This window comes from Gigantopelta aegis, chromosome 6 (assembly GCF_016097555.1).
Source record: "Gigantopelta aegis isolate Gae_Host chromosome 6, Gae_host_genome, whole genome shotgun sequence".
Taxonomy (NCBI): Eukaryota; Metazoa; Mollusca; class Gastropoda; order Neomphalida; family Peltospiridae; genus Gigantopelta; species Gigantopelta aegis.
The window spans coordinates 2,933,749-2,954,840 of NC_054704.1; the positions used below are offsets into that span (position 1 = coordinate 2,933,749).

General features: G+C 36.6%; 1 protein-coding gene across 1 annotated transcript in view; it reads left to right on the plus strand.

Moving 5' to 3' along the window:
* Positions 1–21,092, plus strand: part of LOC121373940 — a 32,804-nt gene that overhangs the window by 3,321 nt on the left and 8,391 nt on the right. Inside the window, exons 2-15 of the mRNA XM_041500778.1 lie at positions 2,531–2,665; positions 3,770–3,862; positions 4,605–4,815; positions 5,375–5,483; positions 7,472–7,634; positions 8,178–8,283; positions 8,621–8,741; positions 9,528–9,666; positions 10,412–10,507; positions 11,245–11,356; positions 11,735–11,799; positions 13,580–13,733; positions 14,511–14,653; positions 18,512–18,589. Of these exons, the coding sequence (XP_041356712.1) occupies positions 2,531–2,665; positions 3,770–3,862; positions 4,605–4,815; positions 5,375–5,483; positions 7,472–7,634; positions 8,178–8,283; positions 8,621–8,741; positions 9,528–9,666; positions 10,412–10,507; positions 11,245–11,356; positions 11,735–11,799; positions 13,580–13,733; positions 14,511–14,653; positions 18,512–18,589 (1,725 nt within the window). The remainder of the gene's footprint in view (positions 1–2,530; positions 2,666–3,769; positions 3,863–4,604; positions 4,816–5,374; positions 5,484–7,471; positions 7,635–8,177; positions 8,284–8,620; positions 8,742–9,527; positions 9,667–10,411; positions 10,508–11,244; positions 11,357–11,734; positions 11,800–13,579; positions 13,734–14,510; positions 14,654–18,511; positions 18,590–21,092) is intronic.

Sequence of the window (21,092 nt, forward strand, 5' to 3'; positions counted from 1 at the left end):
TAAGAAAACACTGTGTATCATTTCAGTACGTAGGTTAATGCATGGACAAAACATTGTTAATTATTTCAACTTGTTGTGTAGCCACTTTGACAATGGTATTTTATTTTGTATTGAAAAGTAATATACTTATTGCTGGCTTACTGGGATGTGTATTATTACAGAACATTGCAATGTATGACTTTATCATCCCGCAAAAAACAGATAAATTGTGTTTCTCTAGTTCAAATGCTCATTCCTGACGTTATGCGTTAAGTATTACGTAACCACCAGCTCACCAGAGGGCGTACTCACTGAGATGGTACAAAATGGCAGTGCCTGTTATATATAATAGCTGTCACATTTAACCGTTTTATTAATTACTATATGATTATACTTGTTGATATTAAGCAATAATGTGCATTATATATCGTTAAATATGCATACCAGGCCAAATGCCTTAATTGTCCCTTCCTTTAACGAGACAACATTTTTTTACTTAAAGTTTGTTTTGTTTAAAGACACCACTAGAGCACATTGCTGTATTTATCATCACCATTTTACATTATGGAAATAAAGTAAAGTTTGTTTTATTTAACGACGTCACTAGAGCACATTGATTTTTTATCTTATCATCGGCTATTGGACGTCAAACATATGGTCATTCTGACACTATTTTCAGAGGAAACCCGCTGTCGCCACATAGGCTACTCTTTTTACGACAGGCAGCAAGGGATCTTTTATTTGCGCTTCCCACAGGCAGGATAGCACAAACCATGGCCTTTGTTGAACCAGTTATGGATCACTGGTCGGTGCAAGTGGTTTACACCTACCCATTGAGCCTTGCGGAGCACTCACTCAGGGTTTGGAGTCGGTATCTGGATTAAAAATCCCATGCCTCGACTGGGATCCGAACCCAGTACCTACCAGCCTGTAGACCGATGGCCTGCCACGACGCCACCGAGGCCGGTTTATGGAAATAATTATGGGTACAAACTCACAACAACTTTAAAGTAGACTTTACAGTTCTTAAGTTTTTGTAAATACCAGTATATCATCCAAGCATTGAATTCAGCAAATTCAGCCAAACAATCATTCAATGTTATTAATAAATTATTGGTAATCTACCAACTTATTATGACCACACAGAAATCACTAAAGGGGTTTTCAACATTCTGAAAGGGGTAAGTTTGAATTTGCAGGAGTCAAATGAGCTCCATAATAGTGCGAATGTGTTCTTTTACAATATTTTGTGAATGATGACTTTAATATGGTAACCTAGTCACAGTGGCCAGTGAGATCAGTAACACATTTATATGTACAAATAATTGACCTGGTTATATCTAATAATGGTGACCTAGTCACAGTGGCCAGTGAGATCAGTAACACATTTATATATGATAATAATTGACCTGGTTATATCTAATAATGGTGATCTAGTCACAGTGGCCAGTGAGATCAGTAACACATTTATATATGATAATAATTGACCTGGTTGTATCTAATAATGGTGATCTAGTCACAGTGGCCAGTGAGATCAGTAACACATTTATATATGATAATAATTGACCTGGTTGTATCTAATAATGGTGATCTAGTCACAGTGGCCAGTGAGATCAGTAACACATTTATATATGATAATAATTGACCTGATTATATCTAATAATGGTGAATCACTGTAACACATTTTAGTTTACTGTATTAGTCGGACGACACATATATTGATGATCGAAACTGTAAACATACACTTCTGCGTTTCGTGCTGTGTTTGCGAACCATGATGCATAGCCGAAGTTGGTTGAAGTATTCCGATATCACACTCTGAGCACTTCGGCCGATTTGATGATCGAGATGTGCCGAATACTTCATTAACCACAATTGGAAAGCCTTGAGACGCATCAGGATTTTCCAATTGTCAATGAGCTCTCACAAAGCCTTAGACCAATCTCTTTGTAGCCAATTTGTTTGCACTGAAAGTTAAGATAATAATTGACCTGGTTAGATCTAATAATGGTGACCTAGCTAGTCTCAGTGACCAGTAAGATCAATAACACATTTATATTTGATAATAATTGACCTGGTTATATCTAATAATGGTGACCTAGTCACAGTGACCAGTAAGATCAGTAATACATTTATATATGATAATAATTGACCTGGTTATATCTAATAATGGTGACCTAATCTTAGTGACCAGTAAGATCAATATATGATAATAATTGACCTGGTTAGATCTAATAATGGTGACCTAGTCACAGTGACCAGTAAGATCAATAACACATTTATACACAAATGTATATGATAATAATTGACCGGTTACATCTAATAATGGTGACCTAGTCAAAGTGACCAGTAAGATCAATAACACATTTATAAATATACAAATGTATATGATAATAATTGACTGGTTACATCTAATGATAGTGACCTAGTCAAAGTGACCAGTAAGATCCTGTCGCAGATTGGATCTGGATGCACTGATATGAATGGCTGTTGATGAACTAAAGTTTCTTTTCCTTTAAGCTGTTGTACAAGTCGTGTTGTAATTTTTCAGATATTTGAAGATGTTGTTCTTGGTAACTATGGAGACATCTGCAAGGTATGGCTTGTTCCAGGTCACCTATTAGTCAGTTGTGACAATGGATCCAAGTTACATGCCCTTGACTGTGTACCTGCCAATAGACACCAGGTTGGTAATACTAATGTACCATTATGTTATAGGGTGTATGTCAGTAACTAGACAGTAGTACATTTAAGCATATGAGATTGGGGTGGGGGGCCAACTGTCGCCTTCAAATGCTGGAGTAAATCTTCGCATTTGGGTAAAAACAATAGCAACATTCAGGCAAAATGGACTGGCCTAAAACATTTTTACCTTGTATTTCCATCATTCTACTGGCAATAATAGTTGTAATCGATGTAAAGATGTGTAGTGATTTGTTTGCATCCCTATGTAAACATGAATAAACGTTATTGCTAAGATTCTGGCTTTTTTGTTTAATCAGCCTGCCCCATACAAAATTGTGGATTTCTGTTTTATACTGTTTACTTCATATGTGATAACAATAAAACAAAATATGAAGTGTTGTCTTAATGTACATTAAACTGGTGTTGAACTTGGTAACAACCATTCATGTTTTGCTTTTCTTTTAAAACAATGACTCACTATTCTGAGGCTTTGAATATTGAATTAACATAATAACAGGAAGGGTGTTTAGTTATTAATGAATACAGAACTTGTTTAAATTTCTTACATATAGAGTCAAATCTGCTTAATTGCATTCAGGGAACATTGTGTTTTCAAAATCTTGATTGGCGATATTTCTAGTCAATTGAAAATTGGTTAGCAACTATTGTTTAATGTTTTAAAATTGTTTAGTGATCTCTGAAACTTACGTAACACGATACTGAACAAAATGTTCCCTGGCAGATTTATGCTAATAACTGGTACAACTGATTATCCGATAGAGCCCTGTTTCCATATTATAACCAATGGTAAACTTTACAACTGCCTTGTAGATCTAAAACTTAACAGCTTCTGTGTATGTTAGGTTATTCTTTAAAATACATGTCCATAGGATGAATACTTATAATATATAACAATTTCTATGGTTCTAAAAATATCTTTGATATTGACATCTGATGCCAGAGCAGAAGGAATAATGTTCAGTGATGGTTCAAAAAGATACTCAATAAGATGTTGATTGTGGTTGTCAGATTGTCTGCTTGTGTTTGTGTTTTATTAGGCAGCATGAATATGATAGTATTATAGTAGTGAATGTTTTTCATTTAGAACACGACAGACCAAGGACCAGGTTTTGAGAATCTGTCACCGCCGGTGTTAGACATCATTGTATCAGAGCTGTATGCTGATGTGATTTTTATTGTGAGTACAGTCCGATACAAGCTGTGTAAAGACACACGGGTGGACAGTGTAAATACTGTTCTTTTTATTCAAGAAGTGCTTAAAAATTATCTTATAATTTTAATTTTTATATTTATTGTGTTACCACAGAATGCAAAAATTGCTTAATAGATGTATCTGTAAGTTATTGTTTCAAACAGTTTTCGGCTACTAAGGGAAAACATTATTGTTCAGTTATGTAATATGTTCGAGAGGAAGAGGAGTTATGTAATGTATTGTAAAATGTTGTGATAATTTTTTTTAAAGGTGCCGACATTAAGTTTAGTCAATCTATAAACCTGCAACACACTTTGGATAAGGTTATTATAATATTATATAGAGAGCAGCTAAAGTCTGAGATGTTTAAATGGGGAAACGTCATCTAAAAATAACTAGAGCTTGTCCCGATAACCATTACTTCTCAGATGAACATGTGTTTTTAGAATTATGATAAATGTATTTTGGAACATTACAAAAACCTGGATGACCAGAATCACTTCAGGTGTACAAAAATTAATAATATTCTAAATAATAAAATGTAAGTACTTCTAATTTAAATTACAAAAACAGCTTTACTAGTGAAAAATGTGTTGTGGTGTTTGAAAACTAGAGTCTGTCACTTCAAATTGATTTATGGCTTAACCATTTACTGTATAACATTCGTGTCATGATTCTGGTTTAATCTGTTTAGTGTGTGTCTAATTAGTGATTGCTGTATGTTCAGGTTCAGCAGAATGGACACGTGCAGTGTTGGCAGTACACCGAGTATTTCTCATGGGATCGGCTGGTGGACTTTGACATCTGTAACACGACCGGAACCGAGGTCGTCAGTGTGTGTGTCCACCCGACCCACAACCTCATGTACTGGTGTGAGAGGAGAACCTCCAACCTCACCACACCTCTCTACTGTGTCTGCAAGAGAAGTCTACCTCAAGGTAACTACACTCATTTCACTTGCTTGAGGGGCTTACAGGTTCAAACTACCACGGCTGGCGATATACCAATTGTGGGGCACTAGATCTCCTCCTGTAATAGAGATATTAAATACAGGGTTTGAATTACCGGCTGGCAAAAAGCAGTCCATTTTTAAAACCTACTCCTGTCGGATAGAAATTCACCTGCTTAAACACACACCCCCCTCCCCACCCCCCCACCCATTCCCCCCCCCCAAACATTAGAGGTAATTTTTCCAGAGACCGATAGCAGATACAGTTACATGTAGGTCATCTGCTATTTAGCTTGTGATTCTGTTATATTTTAATTCCATAATGTTCTAAAATACATCTTACTAATTTTGCACACACTATCCCAAATCTTTTTCTCACCCCTGTTATTTCCAGCAGGCTATAATGTTTCTTAGTGGGACATTTCTTTTGGCCTGCTATATTGAAAACAAATAACAGCAGGCCATATTTTACTTCCTACTACAAGCCCTGAAATACAGCCCCAGCCTGTCAGTTGGAAGTAATTATTTGTGATCTACATGTTTTACAGATGTGTATGGCTTGAAGAAAAAGGATGTTGGGTCAGCTGTTGCCGTGGTACACAACTGTCCCGCTTGTGACGTCTTTCCAGTCGGAAACAATCTCTTTATTTCATCGAGGTAACATAGTTTACACTTTATTGATTTTTTGAATTATTATTATTGTTATCTTATGCTCACTGGAATTTGTTTTTCTAATGGTTATTTACCACCATAATAGTATAAATATGGTTCCTCTTCCGATCATTTATGTGTATGTTTACTGAAAATTAGATTAAAATATATAGTATGTGAACAGTTCATTTCCTAAAGACAATATATTCATTTAACTTCATTTTGTGAAAAACATGCTTTTGATGAATCAGTTTTATTTCTAAAATTTGAATTGACGCTGATGACTTAGATTTTGGCGTGATTTTTTATTTCTATTTCAAAAACATCTTATTAAGCTAAGTTAGATTTTAAAAGAATAATACTATACATATACTTGTATTTATTCAATAAAATATATCTATACTCTTCAAAAGAAGAAACACAAAACCACATTGTCGTAACATTTGAAGAATTGATTTAATTATTGAATGGTGAGTCCGATAATTACCAAATGTTGCAGGATTGTTCACAATTCACTCTAGTCCATTGTGAGTAAGTGATAGGACACACCACCAAGGTCAAGGTCATCTGGAGTCAATACCGGGTGTGGCCTCCGCGTGTGTTGACAACTGCCTGGCACCGCTTGCCCATTGAAGCAACCAGAGTAAGGATGACGTCCCGGGGGATGGTGGCACACTCGGCCTGCAAGGCTGCTGCCAGCTCGGGCAGGGTCTGGGCTGTGGTTGTCGCTGTCGGAGGTGTCGGTCCAACTCGTCCCATAGATGCTCAATTGGGTTCAAATCCGGTGATATCGATGGCCAAGGAAGGACATTAATGTTGTTGTTCTGTAGGAAAGCCATTGTGAGACGTGCTGTGTGAGGCCTGGCGTTGTCATGTTGGAACACTGCGTTGGCGTTGGCCATAACTGGAACGATGTGTGGCCGGAGGATCTGGTCAATGTAGCCCTGTGCATTCAGGTTGCCCTGCACGTGGACCAGGTCAGTTCTGCCCACACCATGACACTACCCCCGCCGAATCTGTCCACTTCCTGCACGCAGTTTGCCGCATAACGTTCACCACGACGCCTATACACGCGACATCTTCCATCATGACGTCGGAGCAGAAATCGGGACTCGTCACTGAACCACACCTGTCTCCATCGCAGTTGAGGCCATTGTCGATGAATCTGGCACCACTGCAGTCGGAGTCAACGGTGTTGTGGTGTTAAGATGACACCTCGAACTGGACGTCTGGCACGAATTCCTACCTCACGTAGGCGGTTCCGTACGGTCTGGTCGGATATCCTGCGCAAACCTGGTATTGCTGCGGCTGTGGAGGTGGCAGTAGTCAATCGTTCCCGAAGGTGGCGTACCCGGATGTAGCGGTCCTGCCCGGGGGTAGTGACCCGTGGTCGACCGGATCTAGGGAGGTCACGTGTTGATCCATGTTGCTGGTAACGGTCCCACAGTCTGGAGATGGTGCTTGGGGACACATGGAATGCCCTGGCAACGGCCATTCTGGATTCGCCTGCATCTAGTCGGCCGATGGCATTGTTTCTCTGCGGTTCACTGAGACGTGGCATGTCCTGGATTGTCAACTGTCGGCCAGATACAGAGGCCAGGCAAGCGAACACCCTGCACTTTTATACTGTTGGTGTTCATGTTGCACGTGCAGACAACGCACGTGCAGTGGTGACATGGTTTGCACGTGGCTGCGTTTTTGCGAATATTCACATTTTGGAACTTTATTGTACAGTAGCTGCGTTTTATCGAATGTAACCGTGGGAATGTGTTTGGGACATGCAATGACCTTATATTCACAATGACCTTATATTCACAAAGCATGAACCGGTAGGAAACATAAAATCGGAGTTATAACCCATTTGTACCCTTTTGCGTTTCTTTTTTTGAAGAGTATATTTTGCGTTATGAAATGTTATTGTCTTATAGTTGTGCTAACATCATTATACGTAACCTTTATACCGCTAAAAGGGCAGAGTTTTGTCTTTGATGTAGACATCCTGGCGATGGTGTGCATGTCAGTCTGGTCATCAACCCTGACACTGATCTCGTCAGTCTGTTTGTTGGGGACTCGAAACTTGAACTGAACAAGTTTTCTTCGTCTCATGTTGTTGATTTGCGTGCAGTGCTAGTACAGTGTCTGTCTGCTGTTACTAAGGTAAACTGTTCTCTGTTTGGATAATAGGGCAGTTTGGGGGACACACTTGTTTAATCAGTATTTCACCTTTATTGTGTGCTTCCTGTTGTTATTATCACCCATATGGTTAAAAATATCTTGGTACATATCAAAATGTCATTGATTGGCACACATCAATCTTATATGAACGTCCCTCATGAAATAATTTTCAGTGTCACTCGCTAAAGCTCATGACAATTGACAATTATTTCACTCGGGACATAAACATGATAAAAAATGGAAGCTTGTTAATAACCTATAATTCTGTACATAAACCAAATTGAGTGACTTTCTCAGTGTTACATTCTGGCAATTTTAGCTTTTTGTCGGATGCTAGCAGGTGTTTCATTTCAGGGTGGGTTTTTTTTTTCTGTTAGATTAATATCTAATTTCTTTTCAATAAATACAACTTTGCACTAATCAAATTAAGTGTATTTTAAATGTTTAGCTATTTTTCTTAATAATTTCACTGAAATGGTGATATTGTTTCTTAGTGACTATTATACTGATGAGTTTTATTTTCAGAGTAATCAGCTGAGGGGAACTGTCGGTGTACAGTTTGACCCCATGTCACAGACAACAGCTGTTGTGTATGAAGACGGAAATGTCAGACTCTACCACTGTGAGACGGGTAAACCAGTTTCACCGTCGCATATTATCAATATAAATCAGTGTTCCTGGAATCTACTAATTGGAGGAGCACAAACTATACTTTCTTTTGTAGTTTAGTAATATTAACAAAAATAACTTTTAATATTAATATTGCTTCTTTGTTCTTCATCTGCAACACAATCATTTTTGAGACCATCCAAAAATATTTTGAGTGTGAGCATTTGCTTTCACGCCATAAATAACTTGTGCCACCTACTGATTAAAGTGTGTGCCCTCCACTTAAATATCCAAATATGTTTGCTGGGGTGTTGTTAAACAGTTATTAATTTTTTGTTTGTTTTTGTGTGATATTTTAGATAAGAAAACTGACGTTGTGGTGACATCAGGCACCTTGCCTCATCATCCAGGTGAGATGGATACCAACCGCTGGTTTGTGACCAAACATGTCATTGGAGTTGTCGACAGCAGCACTGTCAGGTAATCTCATCTTGCTGTAGAGCACGCATGCATTGCAATGCTTGTTTTATATTTTCTTAATTACTTTATCAAGGCTTTCTTTCATAAACTAAAAAAATAAATCTTTATGTAATATATAAAACTGATTCCTTTGATGTTAACAGCATTGCTCTGTTTTATTTCTTGCCTTTCCATTTTAGTTTCACAAATATTCACAAAATTATTAATACAAAAATTATTATAGTTTGTTGATGCAGAAGTCATAACTTTGTTTTCCTTGCATATCGGGCACAAATCTAGCTGGCAAAATGGCACCTTTTTTGCTGGAAATTGATTCAAGTTGCCAAATTATTACAGTAATATTTTGAACCTAATTCAATTTGAAAAACAATCGCTCAGTAGACATCAACACTCCAACCTGTTTATTGCCACCTTGTAAGAAACTTCTCAGCTGTGTCGGTCTCGCTTAATAATCAATTGTTTTGCTTAACTTTTATTACTGAAAGTATTAGTATTTGATAAAAACTTATTAGGATTTGAACCAAGTGTACAAATGGAAACGCTTCTGAATGAACATGGAACATGACAAAACACTACAGAAATTAACGATAAACTTTGACAGATCTGATCAAACTTGTCTTTTGACTTCTGGGAAGGGAAAAATAATTTTGCCTGCTTTTTCAATATAAGATTAGTTCCTGCAGAATACCGGACATAGGATTATAAATATTTTATGAAGACATTCAGTATCCAATACCATATCATCACAAGTATAGTATCATTCATAAAGTGGCTTTCTTTTACCAGGCTGTTTGATGTGGTCAAAGGATGTCAGCTGCCAGAGGTTACCTCCCCTGATGGCTCAGACATTGAAGGTATCATAGTGTCGACAACGTCAACAGTTACTGCCGGATTTTATACAAAGACCAACTTCTTTTTGATACAGGTATGGTCTAGTTGCTTGGCAACAGCAAGGTGTAATGATATTATTATAGTTGATAGGTCATTTCTCAGGGCTTTAGATTGATTGCATCAAAGTCGAGGCGATAAATGTTGTGGTCAAAATACATATGCCCAAAATAATCACGCCCCCCCCAAATTAACTACAAACATGCTGACCTCGAAACATTCGACCACAAAACCATTGAAATGTTAACTTTAATTACATTAAAATAACTTGAAATGCATTTTTGAATAATGACAGCTCTACAGCAGTACTGAACTAAAACGACCTCCTTGCACTGAGAAAAGACAAAAGTGCTTGTTGTAGCCAAATTAGTGAGATCTAAAGCTCTCTTAGTGTTTCCTCTTAAAGCCACTGATTACAGAATTGATGTACTGGAGTGTCATTAGACATTCTTTCCTTCTTCACTCTCTTGAAGTCATGGGAGCTAGTGGAACACATATAAGCATTAGTTTAATGAAGTTGAGAGAGACCTTGTCAGGGATGGGAAAATGTAGCTTTTTCATAGTATTTATTTTGAACTTAAACATGAACTGAGATTATCAGGATATTTCTATTGTGTTAATAATAATAATTATTATTATTATTATTATTATTATTATTATTATTATTATAAAATACAAAGTATTTCTGTTTATCTTCATATTACTGTCATAAAGAACAAGAACGGTGTGTTAAATGTGTCCTGGATCTTGTATTTACAATGATGCTCTATATTTGTTAACAGAGAGATTCCCACAAAGACCACCCTACAGACTTCAGTTCCATCTCGGAGACGCAGAATTTTCAGACTGAGGCTCTTCATATTGCTTACCTCATTGAGGTTAGTTTTCAGATTGGTACTCTTCATATCGCTTATTACCTTAGTCAGGTTTAGTTTTCTCACAGTCTGCCAGCTGTTAATGTTTTTATTTGTCTTACAGCTTATTCTAAAACTGTTTTCATAATCACTTAAAAATGGGAAGTGAATAGAGAATACTACATGAGTGACTGTTCGATACTATATCTAACAAGCGAAAATGAGTTGAATATATTTTTAAACAACGACTTATAAGAAATGGTATTTAACGGATACAAATGTAGTATTCTATTTCTTACATGATGATGTTCTCACCAATGTGTGTGTAAGAATATTGTTTAGTTGTGTATCAAGTAAACTGGTTGAAAATTAGGTGGCACTGCGGCCAACTCATTAAATGGTCAGACAATGTATTTTAGGAAACATTTTTCCTAGATAGTATTAGTCCATTACATAGTCGTGTTAAGCCACTTGCTTTTGAGATTCTGAGATATAATTGAATAATGACTAGATAGCGATAATTCAGAAAAAAAGAACATTGTTTGTTTAGAGCTACATAGCAGTAAATGAAAAAAATCACTTTGTTAACATTTGGTTAACACTAGCAGTTTAAAAATGTTTGTAAAATAGTGCATGGTAACAAGTGTTAGAAGAGGAACATACATAGTGTATATTTCAAGTGGCAGAATCCATGCGACGTTGCCTTCAGTAGGTCAACTGGCGTGTAATTTTTATTTTAAACTGTCATGTACTACATTTAGATACGTCACACTGAACAGTTGCCAGAAACAAAGAAGAAACTTGATGAGTTACACAAGATTTGGAAGGACAAACAAACAAGACCAACAAAATCTAAACTGTCCCAGTTAGTAGGTTAGTAAATTATGTTATTACTTTAACAGGGAAATTGAAATTAAATTATGACAGTTTTTGTAAAAAAATTAATAAAATAAAATAAAGACTGTTAAATAGGCTACATACATGTATTCATTTACTTAGAAAAGGATTTTGCTGTTCTGTGAAATTAATATTGGTTTATAACTTGAAATTGCTGTTGTAATCATCTTTAAAAAAAAAAAACATATATCTTGCGTATTTAAAGTTGGTTCAAATTAATTAATATATTATTTCTTTTTACTCAGTGTATTAGTTTATTACTGTCTTTACAAAAATATTAAAAACATATTTGGTTTTGGCATTTGCGATTGGTGGTGTCACAGGATATTTATGTTTTCTTTGTTATCTTTGTAGATCCTTATTTATTTGAATTCTGGAGACTGGAGGAAATGACCGGAAGTATTTTTGATGATGGAGAAGTGAGTGAAGTATAGATCAGTTGTACTTTAAATATCATGTTTTCTCTTATTCAGACATCAACATCACAGTAATCTCCCTTGCTAGCACAATGTTCGTTGATGTGACAAAGTTTAACTGAAGTGTATATCACCAGGGGTTCTAGAATATTTTTAAAATTCACTTGCCATAGGGCCATAATTAACTTTTTAATGTTCATTTTTCATACTGAGATCACCGGCCTCGGTGGCGTCGTGGTAGGCCATCGGTCTACAGGCTGGTAGGTACTGGGTTCGGATCCCAGTCGAGGCATGGGATTTTTAATCCAGATACCAACTCCAAACCCTGAGTGAGTGCTCCGCAAGGCTCAATGGGTAGGTGTAAACCACTTGCACCGACCAGTGATCCATAACTGGTTCAACAAAGGCCATGGTTTGTGCTATCCTGCCTGTGGGAAGCGCAAATAAAAGATCCCTTGCTGCTAATCGGAAGAGTAGCCCATGTAGTGGCGACAGCGGGTTTCATCTCAAAATCTGTGTGGTTCTTAACCATATGTCTGACGCCATATAACCGTAAATAAAATGTGTTGATTGCGTCGTTAAATAAAACATTTCTTTCTTTCATACTGAGATCATGTTTAATCAATTTGTCCGTTTACACAATAGATTGGCTCATTGGGCATGCTTTATGGTTTGTTTAGAAAAATATGCAAATAATTTTCATCAGTTTAGAATAAAGTTACCATACCTATTAAAAAATTTAAATAATTGTTTCCACTAAAACCACCTAAGTTGTAAAAAATAATCCATGTTACCGAGACATTACAACAATTAACAGCATTATTTATTTACGATTTACTTATGAATGGGAACTCACCCCCACCCACCCCCTCAAAAAAATTAGAAAAGAAACAAGTAAGAACCTTTATTAGCATAAAGTGTACATGTATTGCAGTTTAATGGCTTACCCCCCCCCCCCCCCCCCCCCCCCTCCAACACACACACACCATATTAGTAATTTTTCAATTTGGGTACTTTGTTAAATTTATCTATTTCATGATACTATGTTCCTAAGCTTTTTAAAAACCTTTTTGCAATTTATGTCATTTTATAAATTAAATTAATAATTTACTTATTTAAAGTATTTGTAAATAGTGACATGCAACCTTTAAAACTAATAAAAGACTGGTTACCGTTTTGCATATTATTAGTATTAGAGTAACAAATCTTTGGATTCCAGTGTAAAAAATCCAAAATGGCGGCAAAACAATGAACTTTTGTTTTTCCAATGTTTACACTTTATATCTTTAATAAAGTTATATCAGTAGGTATATTGATGTCATGGATGTGTCAGAGATTACTGGTGGCCAACTATTTGTTAGTGAAATATTGCATGTGATAGCAAATCTAAAGAAGTGACTTGGAGAAGTTTCTTTTGTTTTTGTATGATTGTAGGACATAGCGTTGTAGATTATTTAAAAAAAATTTTTTTTTACCACTTGCCATCAGGATTGCACAAAGTAACTTTTACTGGCCCAAATCCCCAAAACACTGGCCTCGGGCATCGGGCCACCGTATTCTAGAAGGCCTGATCACTGATGAAGAAGAAAAACTTTGCGTTATCACAGTTAACTTGTAAAATGTATTGCTTAACAGACTTGTTGATATTTGGTGATAAATCATGACTAGTTCTCACACACTAAGACAGGAAACACCATCAACGATCATCATACATTTTTGGCTGGAATCTTTATTATTGTGGTGGTGGTATTTTCTAATCAGCTTGTTTTGTGTTTTCTTGTAGGTGTCTACGGATTGTGGGGATGTCAGTCCAAGATCAGAAATTCTCGACCGATCTCAGTCTCTGGTTACCCAGGAAGCCAGGTTGCTATGGATGAGTGAGAAATCGCCAAATGATGTGTTACAAGTTCTGTGTGAGGGATTGCAGTTTGACACAGGTTCAAAAAAGATTTTGTCTGTTTTATGCATCTGATTATCACAAAACATATGTTTTATTACGTAACTGATCATGTTAAAATGTGTCTGTTCTATCATATTTATATATACTGATGTTTGTTGTTCACTGTGTATAAAAAATAACCATTGATTTGTCTTATGGTAGCACTAAATCAAATAACTTCTGGCTGGGTCAAAGTTCGAGGTGCATGAACTTTTGATAGAGATGTTGAGTCAGAAGACGTATCACGATGGCTCACTGCTGAGACTGGACAATGATGATGATGATGATGATGTAGTAAATAATAATGTTGTAGATGCCGATGTTGAGTCAGAAGACATATCACGGTGGCTCACTGTGCTGGGTCTGGATGATGATGATGATGTAGTAAATCATCTTGTTGTAGATGACGATGTTGAGTCAGAAGACATATCACGGTGGCTCACTGTGCTGGGTCTGGATGATGATGATGATGTAGTAAATCATCTTGTTGTAGATGACGATGTTGAGTCAGAAGACATGTCGTGGTGGCTCACTGTGCTGGGTCTGGACGATGACGATGATGATGATGTAGTAAATAATCTTGTTGTAGATGACGATGTTGAGTCAGAAGACATATCACGGTGGCTCACTGTGCTGGGTCTGGATGATGATGATGATGTAGTAAATCATCTTGTTGTAGATGACGATGTTGAGTCAGAAGACATGTCACGGTGGCTCACTGTGCTGGGTCTGGACGACGATGATGATGATGATGTAGTAAATCATCTTGTTGTAGATGACGATGTTGAGTCAGAAGACATGTCGCGGTGGCTCACTGTGCTGGGTCTGGACGATGACGGGGCTGTTCAAGGGGGAAGTAACTCTCTCATCTTCGATCACATCTGTCGTCTGCTGTTCAAACTGGAGCCTTCTCGTCTGGTTAGTTTTCTTTATTATCACCTCCAAGACACAGCATAACAAGATTCATATTTATCGTACCAATTCATGCATATGTCATAATTAAAATGTATGTTCTCATGTCCATGTCCTGGCATTGTTATTTAATGATTGGCTGTCATGAACATACATCTCTTTTTGATTGGCTAATATGACATTCCACAGGGTAGAATCAGACCTGTCAACCTTCTCGGATTCTGCAGGAGTCTCCCGGTATTTTGTTAAACCTCCAGAAACCTGCACGGGAGAAAACAATCTCCTGTTAAATGACATTTTAGTAAGCATAAATGTTTTTTTTATCTACTTTCTCTAAAATAGCCTAAGGGAAGTAACTCTGCCTCTTTTTTTTTCTCTCATTAGGAAAACGTCTAATTTCGGTTTCCGAGAATATAACTGGCCAAATTGTCCCGACTATTTAACGTTTGCAGAAGTGAGAATTGTGGGATATATTATTGTTGTTAAAAAAGCACATGGAGTTTATAGAATGATGTGTTATAATGTTTGTTGTCATCGTAATGGCTACGAAACGTGTTGCCGCTCGATTACATAATGCGACTATTACGAGTCTGAAGAGCCAGACTCTGGCCCAGAGTTGACAGTAATACACATGATGTTAAAATCTTATGTCACAGCAAGACAACGAAAAGACTAATTAGCTATATAAACAATACTTGTATCAGTTAGTTTTGTATGTTTGTGCAGTAAAATGTTGGTAACAAGCGTACACTTCAAGGGATTATTTTTGTACAATTAATAAATGTTGTGTTTGACATAAAGTTACTCACGGAAATGGGTATAATTCCGGTATATTTCACACAATGTCAGTAATGAGGTTTTACTTATTAGTGGAAATACAATGTTCATTGCATCGTTATAATGATTTTAAATAAGTACCACGCCACTGTTCCTCATAGTAAAAACTGAATATTAATTCATAAGATTTATATAAATTTGTCTTAGGTACACAAACCATAAATCATGATGTAACGTAACCTGTAAGTGTAATACCGCAAATGTACTAATTAATTTTTTACTTAAATGGTTCTTGTACTTAACATTTTTGGATAAAAGAGTTATTTTTAAAAATGTGTATTAAATCATAATCATATTTAAACTTTAAAAAAGAAATGTTATTATTTTTTTTAATTAATTATTATTATTTTTTTTTTTAATGCCAAGATCTAAGGTTAATGAGTATATATGACATTATGTAGTGTTCATATAACTTACTGTAATAATGTTTTTTAAAACTTGTGATTTTGGGTTAAATTGTGTGCGTTTAAAACATCATCTGCATTTTGACAAAATTTCATGATTTTTCAACACACACCTCTTGCTTTCTCATGACTAAAGGTTGATCGGTCTGCAAATATTTGTTTTAAAATTAGTTTAATAAACACCCTACTCACTAAAATTATGCGGTTACTAGGACATGAAAACATCTAAAGCATAAATAATTACTCCAGGGCACTCGGGGCAATGAACCAGTAGCACCAGTACATTGCCGAGGGCAGCTGAACTGTTGAACAGTAACACTTAATAAATAATTACTCCAGGCACTCGGGGCAATGAACCAGTAGCACCAGTACATTGCCGAGGGCAGCTGAACTGTTGAACAGTAACACTTAATAAATAATTACTCCAGGCACTCGGGGCAATGAACCAGTAGCACCAGTACATTGCCGAGGGCAGCTGAACTGTTGAACAGTAACACTTAATAAATAATTACTCCAGGCACTCGGGGCAATGAACCAGTAGCACCAGTACATTGCTGAGGGCAGCTGAACTGTTGAACAGTAACACTTAATAAATAATTACTCCAGGCACTCGGGGCAATGAATCAGTAGCACCAGTACATTGCCGAGGGCAGCTGAACTGTTGAACAGTAACACTTAATAAATAATTACTCCAGGGCACTCGGGGCAATGAACCAGTAGCACCAGTACATTGCCGAGGGCAGCTGAACTGTTGAACAGTAACACTTAATAAATAATTACTCCAGGCACTCGGGGCAATGAACCAGTAGCACCAGTACATTGCCGAGGGCAGCTGAACTGTTGAACAGTAACACTTAATAAATAATTACTCCAGGCACTCGGGCAATGAACCAGTAGCACCAGTACATTGCCGAGGGCAGCTGAACTGTTGAACAGTAACACTTAATAAATAATTACTCCAGGCACTCGGGGCAATGAACCAGTAGCACCAGTACATTGCCGAGGGCAGCTGAACTGTTGAACAATAACTCCTTCTTTGGTACTAATTAATACAATTAAATTTCATTTTAAAAATTCATACATGATTTACCATTTACAGGTCTGGAAATATACTTTAGGCACTCGTGTCATAAACATCGTCTGTGATAGACACTCATAGTAGGCCCTATCCTCTATTTAGGGATTGAAATTAGGGACTCCACTTTAACCTTTAGACTACTAGGTTAATTTTTGACAAAAACCACAAGTGGGTACAAGTTGATAATTTTTACTTTGATATATTCACTTAAATGTTTTAAAGTTCATATTTTAATCGGTAAGTATTATTTTTGTGGTTTTTTCAAATTTTTATGATATTTTAGATCAGTTAATGTTGATTAAAGTTAGGCAAAAAACTGATATTTGTTCGTTAGTAGTTAAGAATTAAATGTCTGTTAAATTCATTACAATTTAATGTCATCTCATTGGTCCAAGCATAGCAATGCAAATTTGTTCATTTAAGAATTGACCGCAATAATTTTTTGGTTCATGCAAGTATGAACCGAAAAAATGATGTGCACATTGTATGACTCCGCGTAGAGGGTTATACAAAAGTATACACATTGTTTTTTCGGTTCATACTTGCATGAACCAAAATATTATATCGGTCAAATCTTATAATTAAATTTATATGCATACTTTAACAAAACATAACTTAATTTATTTTGTTTAGCTTTAAATATGCCTGTAGTATTGTTTGTGTAAACTCATTGATACTTATGTTGCGTAAGAATGCAACACTTTATTCAGTATTATTTGAATCAGGTGATTTTTTTGTCATTTGGAAAATGACGTCATTTTGATAAGCATTTCCTCTAGCTGTTGTGCATTTTTACGTATCATTTAATTATATTGGAAGGAATTGTCCTATTTGTGTTTAGTTTATATTTTATGAAAGTGAATGAAAGGAACGTGTCTCACAATTATGCTGTCAGTGGAACCGTTTAATTTTTGCCAACATCTGTAGAACGTCGCTTACAAGTAAGTTACAGGTGTGAAGTTTCCTACATAAATTCTTTGGCCACTGACTGAGTCTCATGTCATGATTAGCGAAGAGAGGTTGGGTTGTTTGTTTTTTGGGGGGTTTTGGGGTTGTTGTTTTTTTAAATCAATGCGTATAGATCTACATTTCTACTCTGCTATAGCATTTTCCATTAATTTATCGTATACATTTTTTTATTGCTTTTGTAGCTTTCACGTGTGTTTTCTTCAAAATATCTAAAATATGGTTACCTGAATAATCTGGCTTGTTGGACAAAAGTAGTGCGAGTTGGTGGGGGGAGGGGGCGTAGTAGGCGTGACTTAATTTGTTCGATTCATCGCGATATGAAAAAAAAAAAGTAAGCACCTCTGGACCAGTCAGATTGCCGTAAAGTGTATAGACGCAAAGAAAATTTAATTATTTCTCAATGAATGTAAAAATAATGTTGACAGGGAACGTCATATCTGATGACATTACTTTATATTGCTAGTTGGTCTTACTTTGAAAGAAGCATTGTAAAATGATTTCCTAAAGGAAACACAAATTTTAATTTTTAAAGGTTTGAAGCTATGTTTTATGATGATGTTATTCATCTCTGTTCAGATTGTGTTTGTGAGATGTGCACAGAGAGTGAGTGAGCAGACCATCGGGGTGTCGGCTTTCGTGAGAAAGAAACACACGGTGAGTTCAGATATCGAATTCATATGAAACTTTGCACTCAATGAATATTTACAAAATAACACATGACAGAAGCATGTGGTAATTGACAGCAGGTCAAATATTATGAATCTGCAGCTGAATCTGTTAATTTTATTTTATTATGGTTTAAACAATGTTTATTTCTTTTATGTTTATTGGGATTGGTTAAAAGGCATAGCTTATATTAAGACATTTCTGTGCATTTTACAAGTGCTATAATTTATAATTATTCAATAATACAAAGAAGATGTGGTCTGTGGTGTCTCGTTATGTGAATACTGCATACACATATTTTTCTTACATGTCTCTATGGAGCCATCAGTTGTCAAAAACAACTGAAGAGTTGCCACGATAAGAACAATCAGACATATTGTACAGTTTTAGATATTGATTTTAAAGGTTGATGCTTCCTCAGTGTGTCCACATTCACTGCTCATAAACAACACTGCATTGTTTACTGCTGTACGGTGTTATTGATGTTATCATGTAATGGTTTGTTGATTTTATTGATTTTTTAAATAATATACTGTTAAAAATAATTATAGAATGAAATGAGATATAAAACTCAAAATAAATGCACAATGTGCATTAATGTTCCTATTCAAAGAGCATGAAAAAACGCACTGATTGTTGTGACGTTGCACATATCAAGGGTGTGATTTGTGATTAAACACTTAATTTGTGTGTACGTTGTGTGCACACTGTGGCAATATTCTTTCTTTGTTATTGGAACCTTGCTGTGACATTCTTTACAACATTGTGTAACTTTTCAACAATGCGACGTCTCCATCGTCAGGAAAGTCTCAGGGTTCTAGGCATGCTCCAAGTTGGCACCACCCAGCAAATTGTGGCCCATAGACTTAATGTGTCACAATCAGTCATTAGCTGATATCAACAAACGAGAAATGTGGATGATCGTCCCCATTCAGGATGGCCAAGGGCCACAACTTCGGTTGAGGACCGCTTAATTAAGACTTACTCGTTGAGGAATCGAAGTCAATCAGCCAATTAAATCGCAAGAGAACTCTGTGTTACAACTGGCGTTACAGTGTCTGGTCAGACTATTCGTAACAGACTGCATAGAAGTAACATCCACGCATGTCGATCCTATGTTACCCAACATTTGACTGCGAGACACATTGCTGCCAGATGTCAATGGTGTACACATTGTAGACATTTAGCTAACAGATGTTAGGCTCGGGTAATGTTTTCAGACGAGTCCAGATTCACACTAGACTTCCATGATCGACGACAGCTTGTCTGGTGATGTCCCAATGAACACTACGCCAACGTCTTCATGACCGATTTGGAGGAGGGTCCACTATGGTGTGGGGTGGTATCACCATGACTGGCAGAACCCAGCTGCATATTGTTCATGGGCAGTATAGCTGTGACAACATCCTTGCACAGATTGTTGTGCCCTTCGCACGTCGGGTTGGATGCCATTTTGTTTTTCTGGACGACAATGCCCGTGCTCACCAGAGTCTACTGGTCACTGCGTATCTGCATCAACAGAACATCACCACACTACCTTGGCCAGCCTAAAGCCCAGACCTTTCACCTATTGGGACATCATCAGATAATGTCTCCGAGAACGTCAACATCAGCCAACCGACTTGGCTGATTTAAGCGCCGCTCTCCAAGAGCTATGGGACAGGAACCCCCAAAATGTTATTGGACATTTGGCAAACAGTGGGAGTTTTACCCGTTACTAGTGCAGATATTGAAAACATCAAATTGACAAGTACCACCTTTGTGGCCTATCTGTGGCTCCTCCATACTAACATCACTACCCTGGCTATAATCTTTAATGCCAATCCCTTGTTACATGAGTCTTTTACCATTAATTCATATTGCAATAAAAATTAATACATCTCTGTTATATTGTGTTATATCCCCTACTTATTTTGAACATTATATTATGCTTGGGGGTTTTTCATTAGTTTTTGTGAATATTGATAATTATTTCTTTGAAGTGAATGTTTTTCCAGAATGAAGGCTAGCAGAATGAATTACTTATACAGTCATCTCTCATCATTACATTATCCATTACAGTGGAATATTTGGGTACCGGCACACTTTTACTGGGAACCAACGTGTTTCAGTGTTAATCTGATCATTATAACGGAATATTCGAGTTCCGGCACCAGCAGTGATTTGCAGTGACAAAACGTGTCTATTTCATGTATTGTTTGATCTTTACAACAGTGCACAGAATCACTGAACACATCTTGGGCATATTATGTCATCATAATTAGTAAGATTGTTTCGACAATCATCCGTAAGTTTATCACCTTTCATCAACATTTTGATGTGCAGCCGATGACTGGCTTATGGTTGATTGCACAGAGCTGCGATCACAAGTGGCATTATTCAAACGTGCATTGATTTTGGGTAGGAATGCAATAAAAACATCTTTGCTTGAGTTGAGTTATTCATGTCACTGCTTATTAATAAATACCGGGTAGTATTTGTTGTAGTCAAT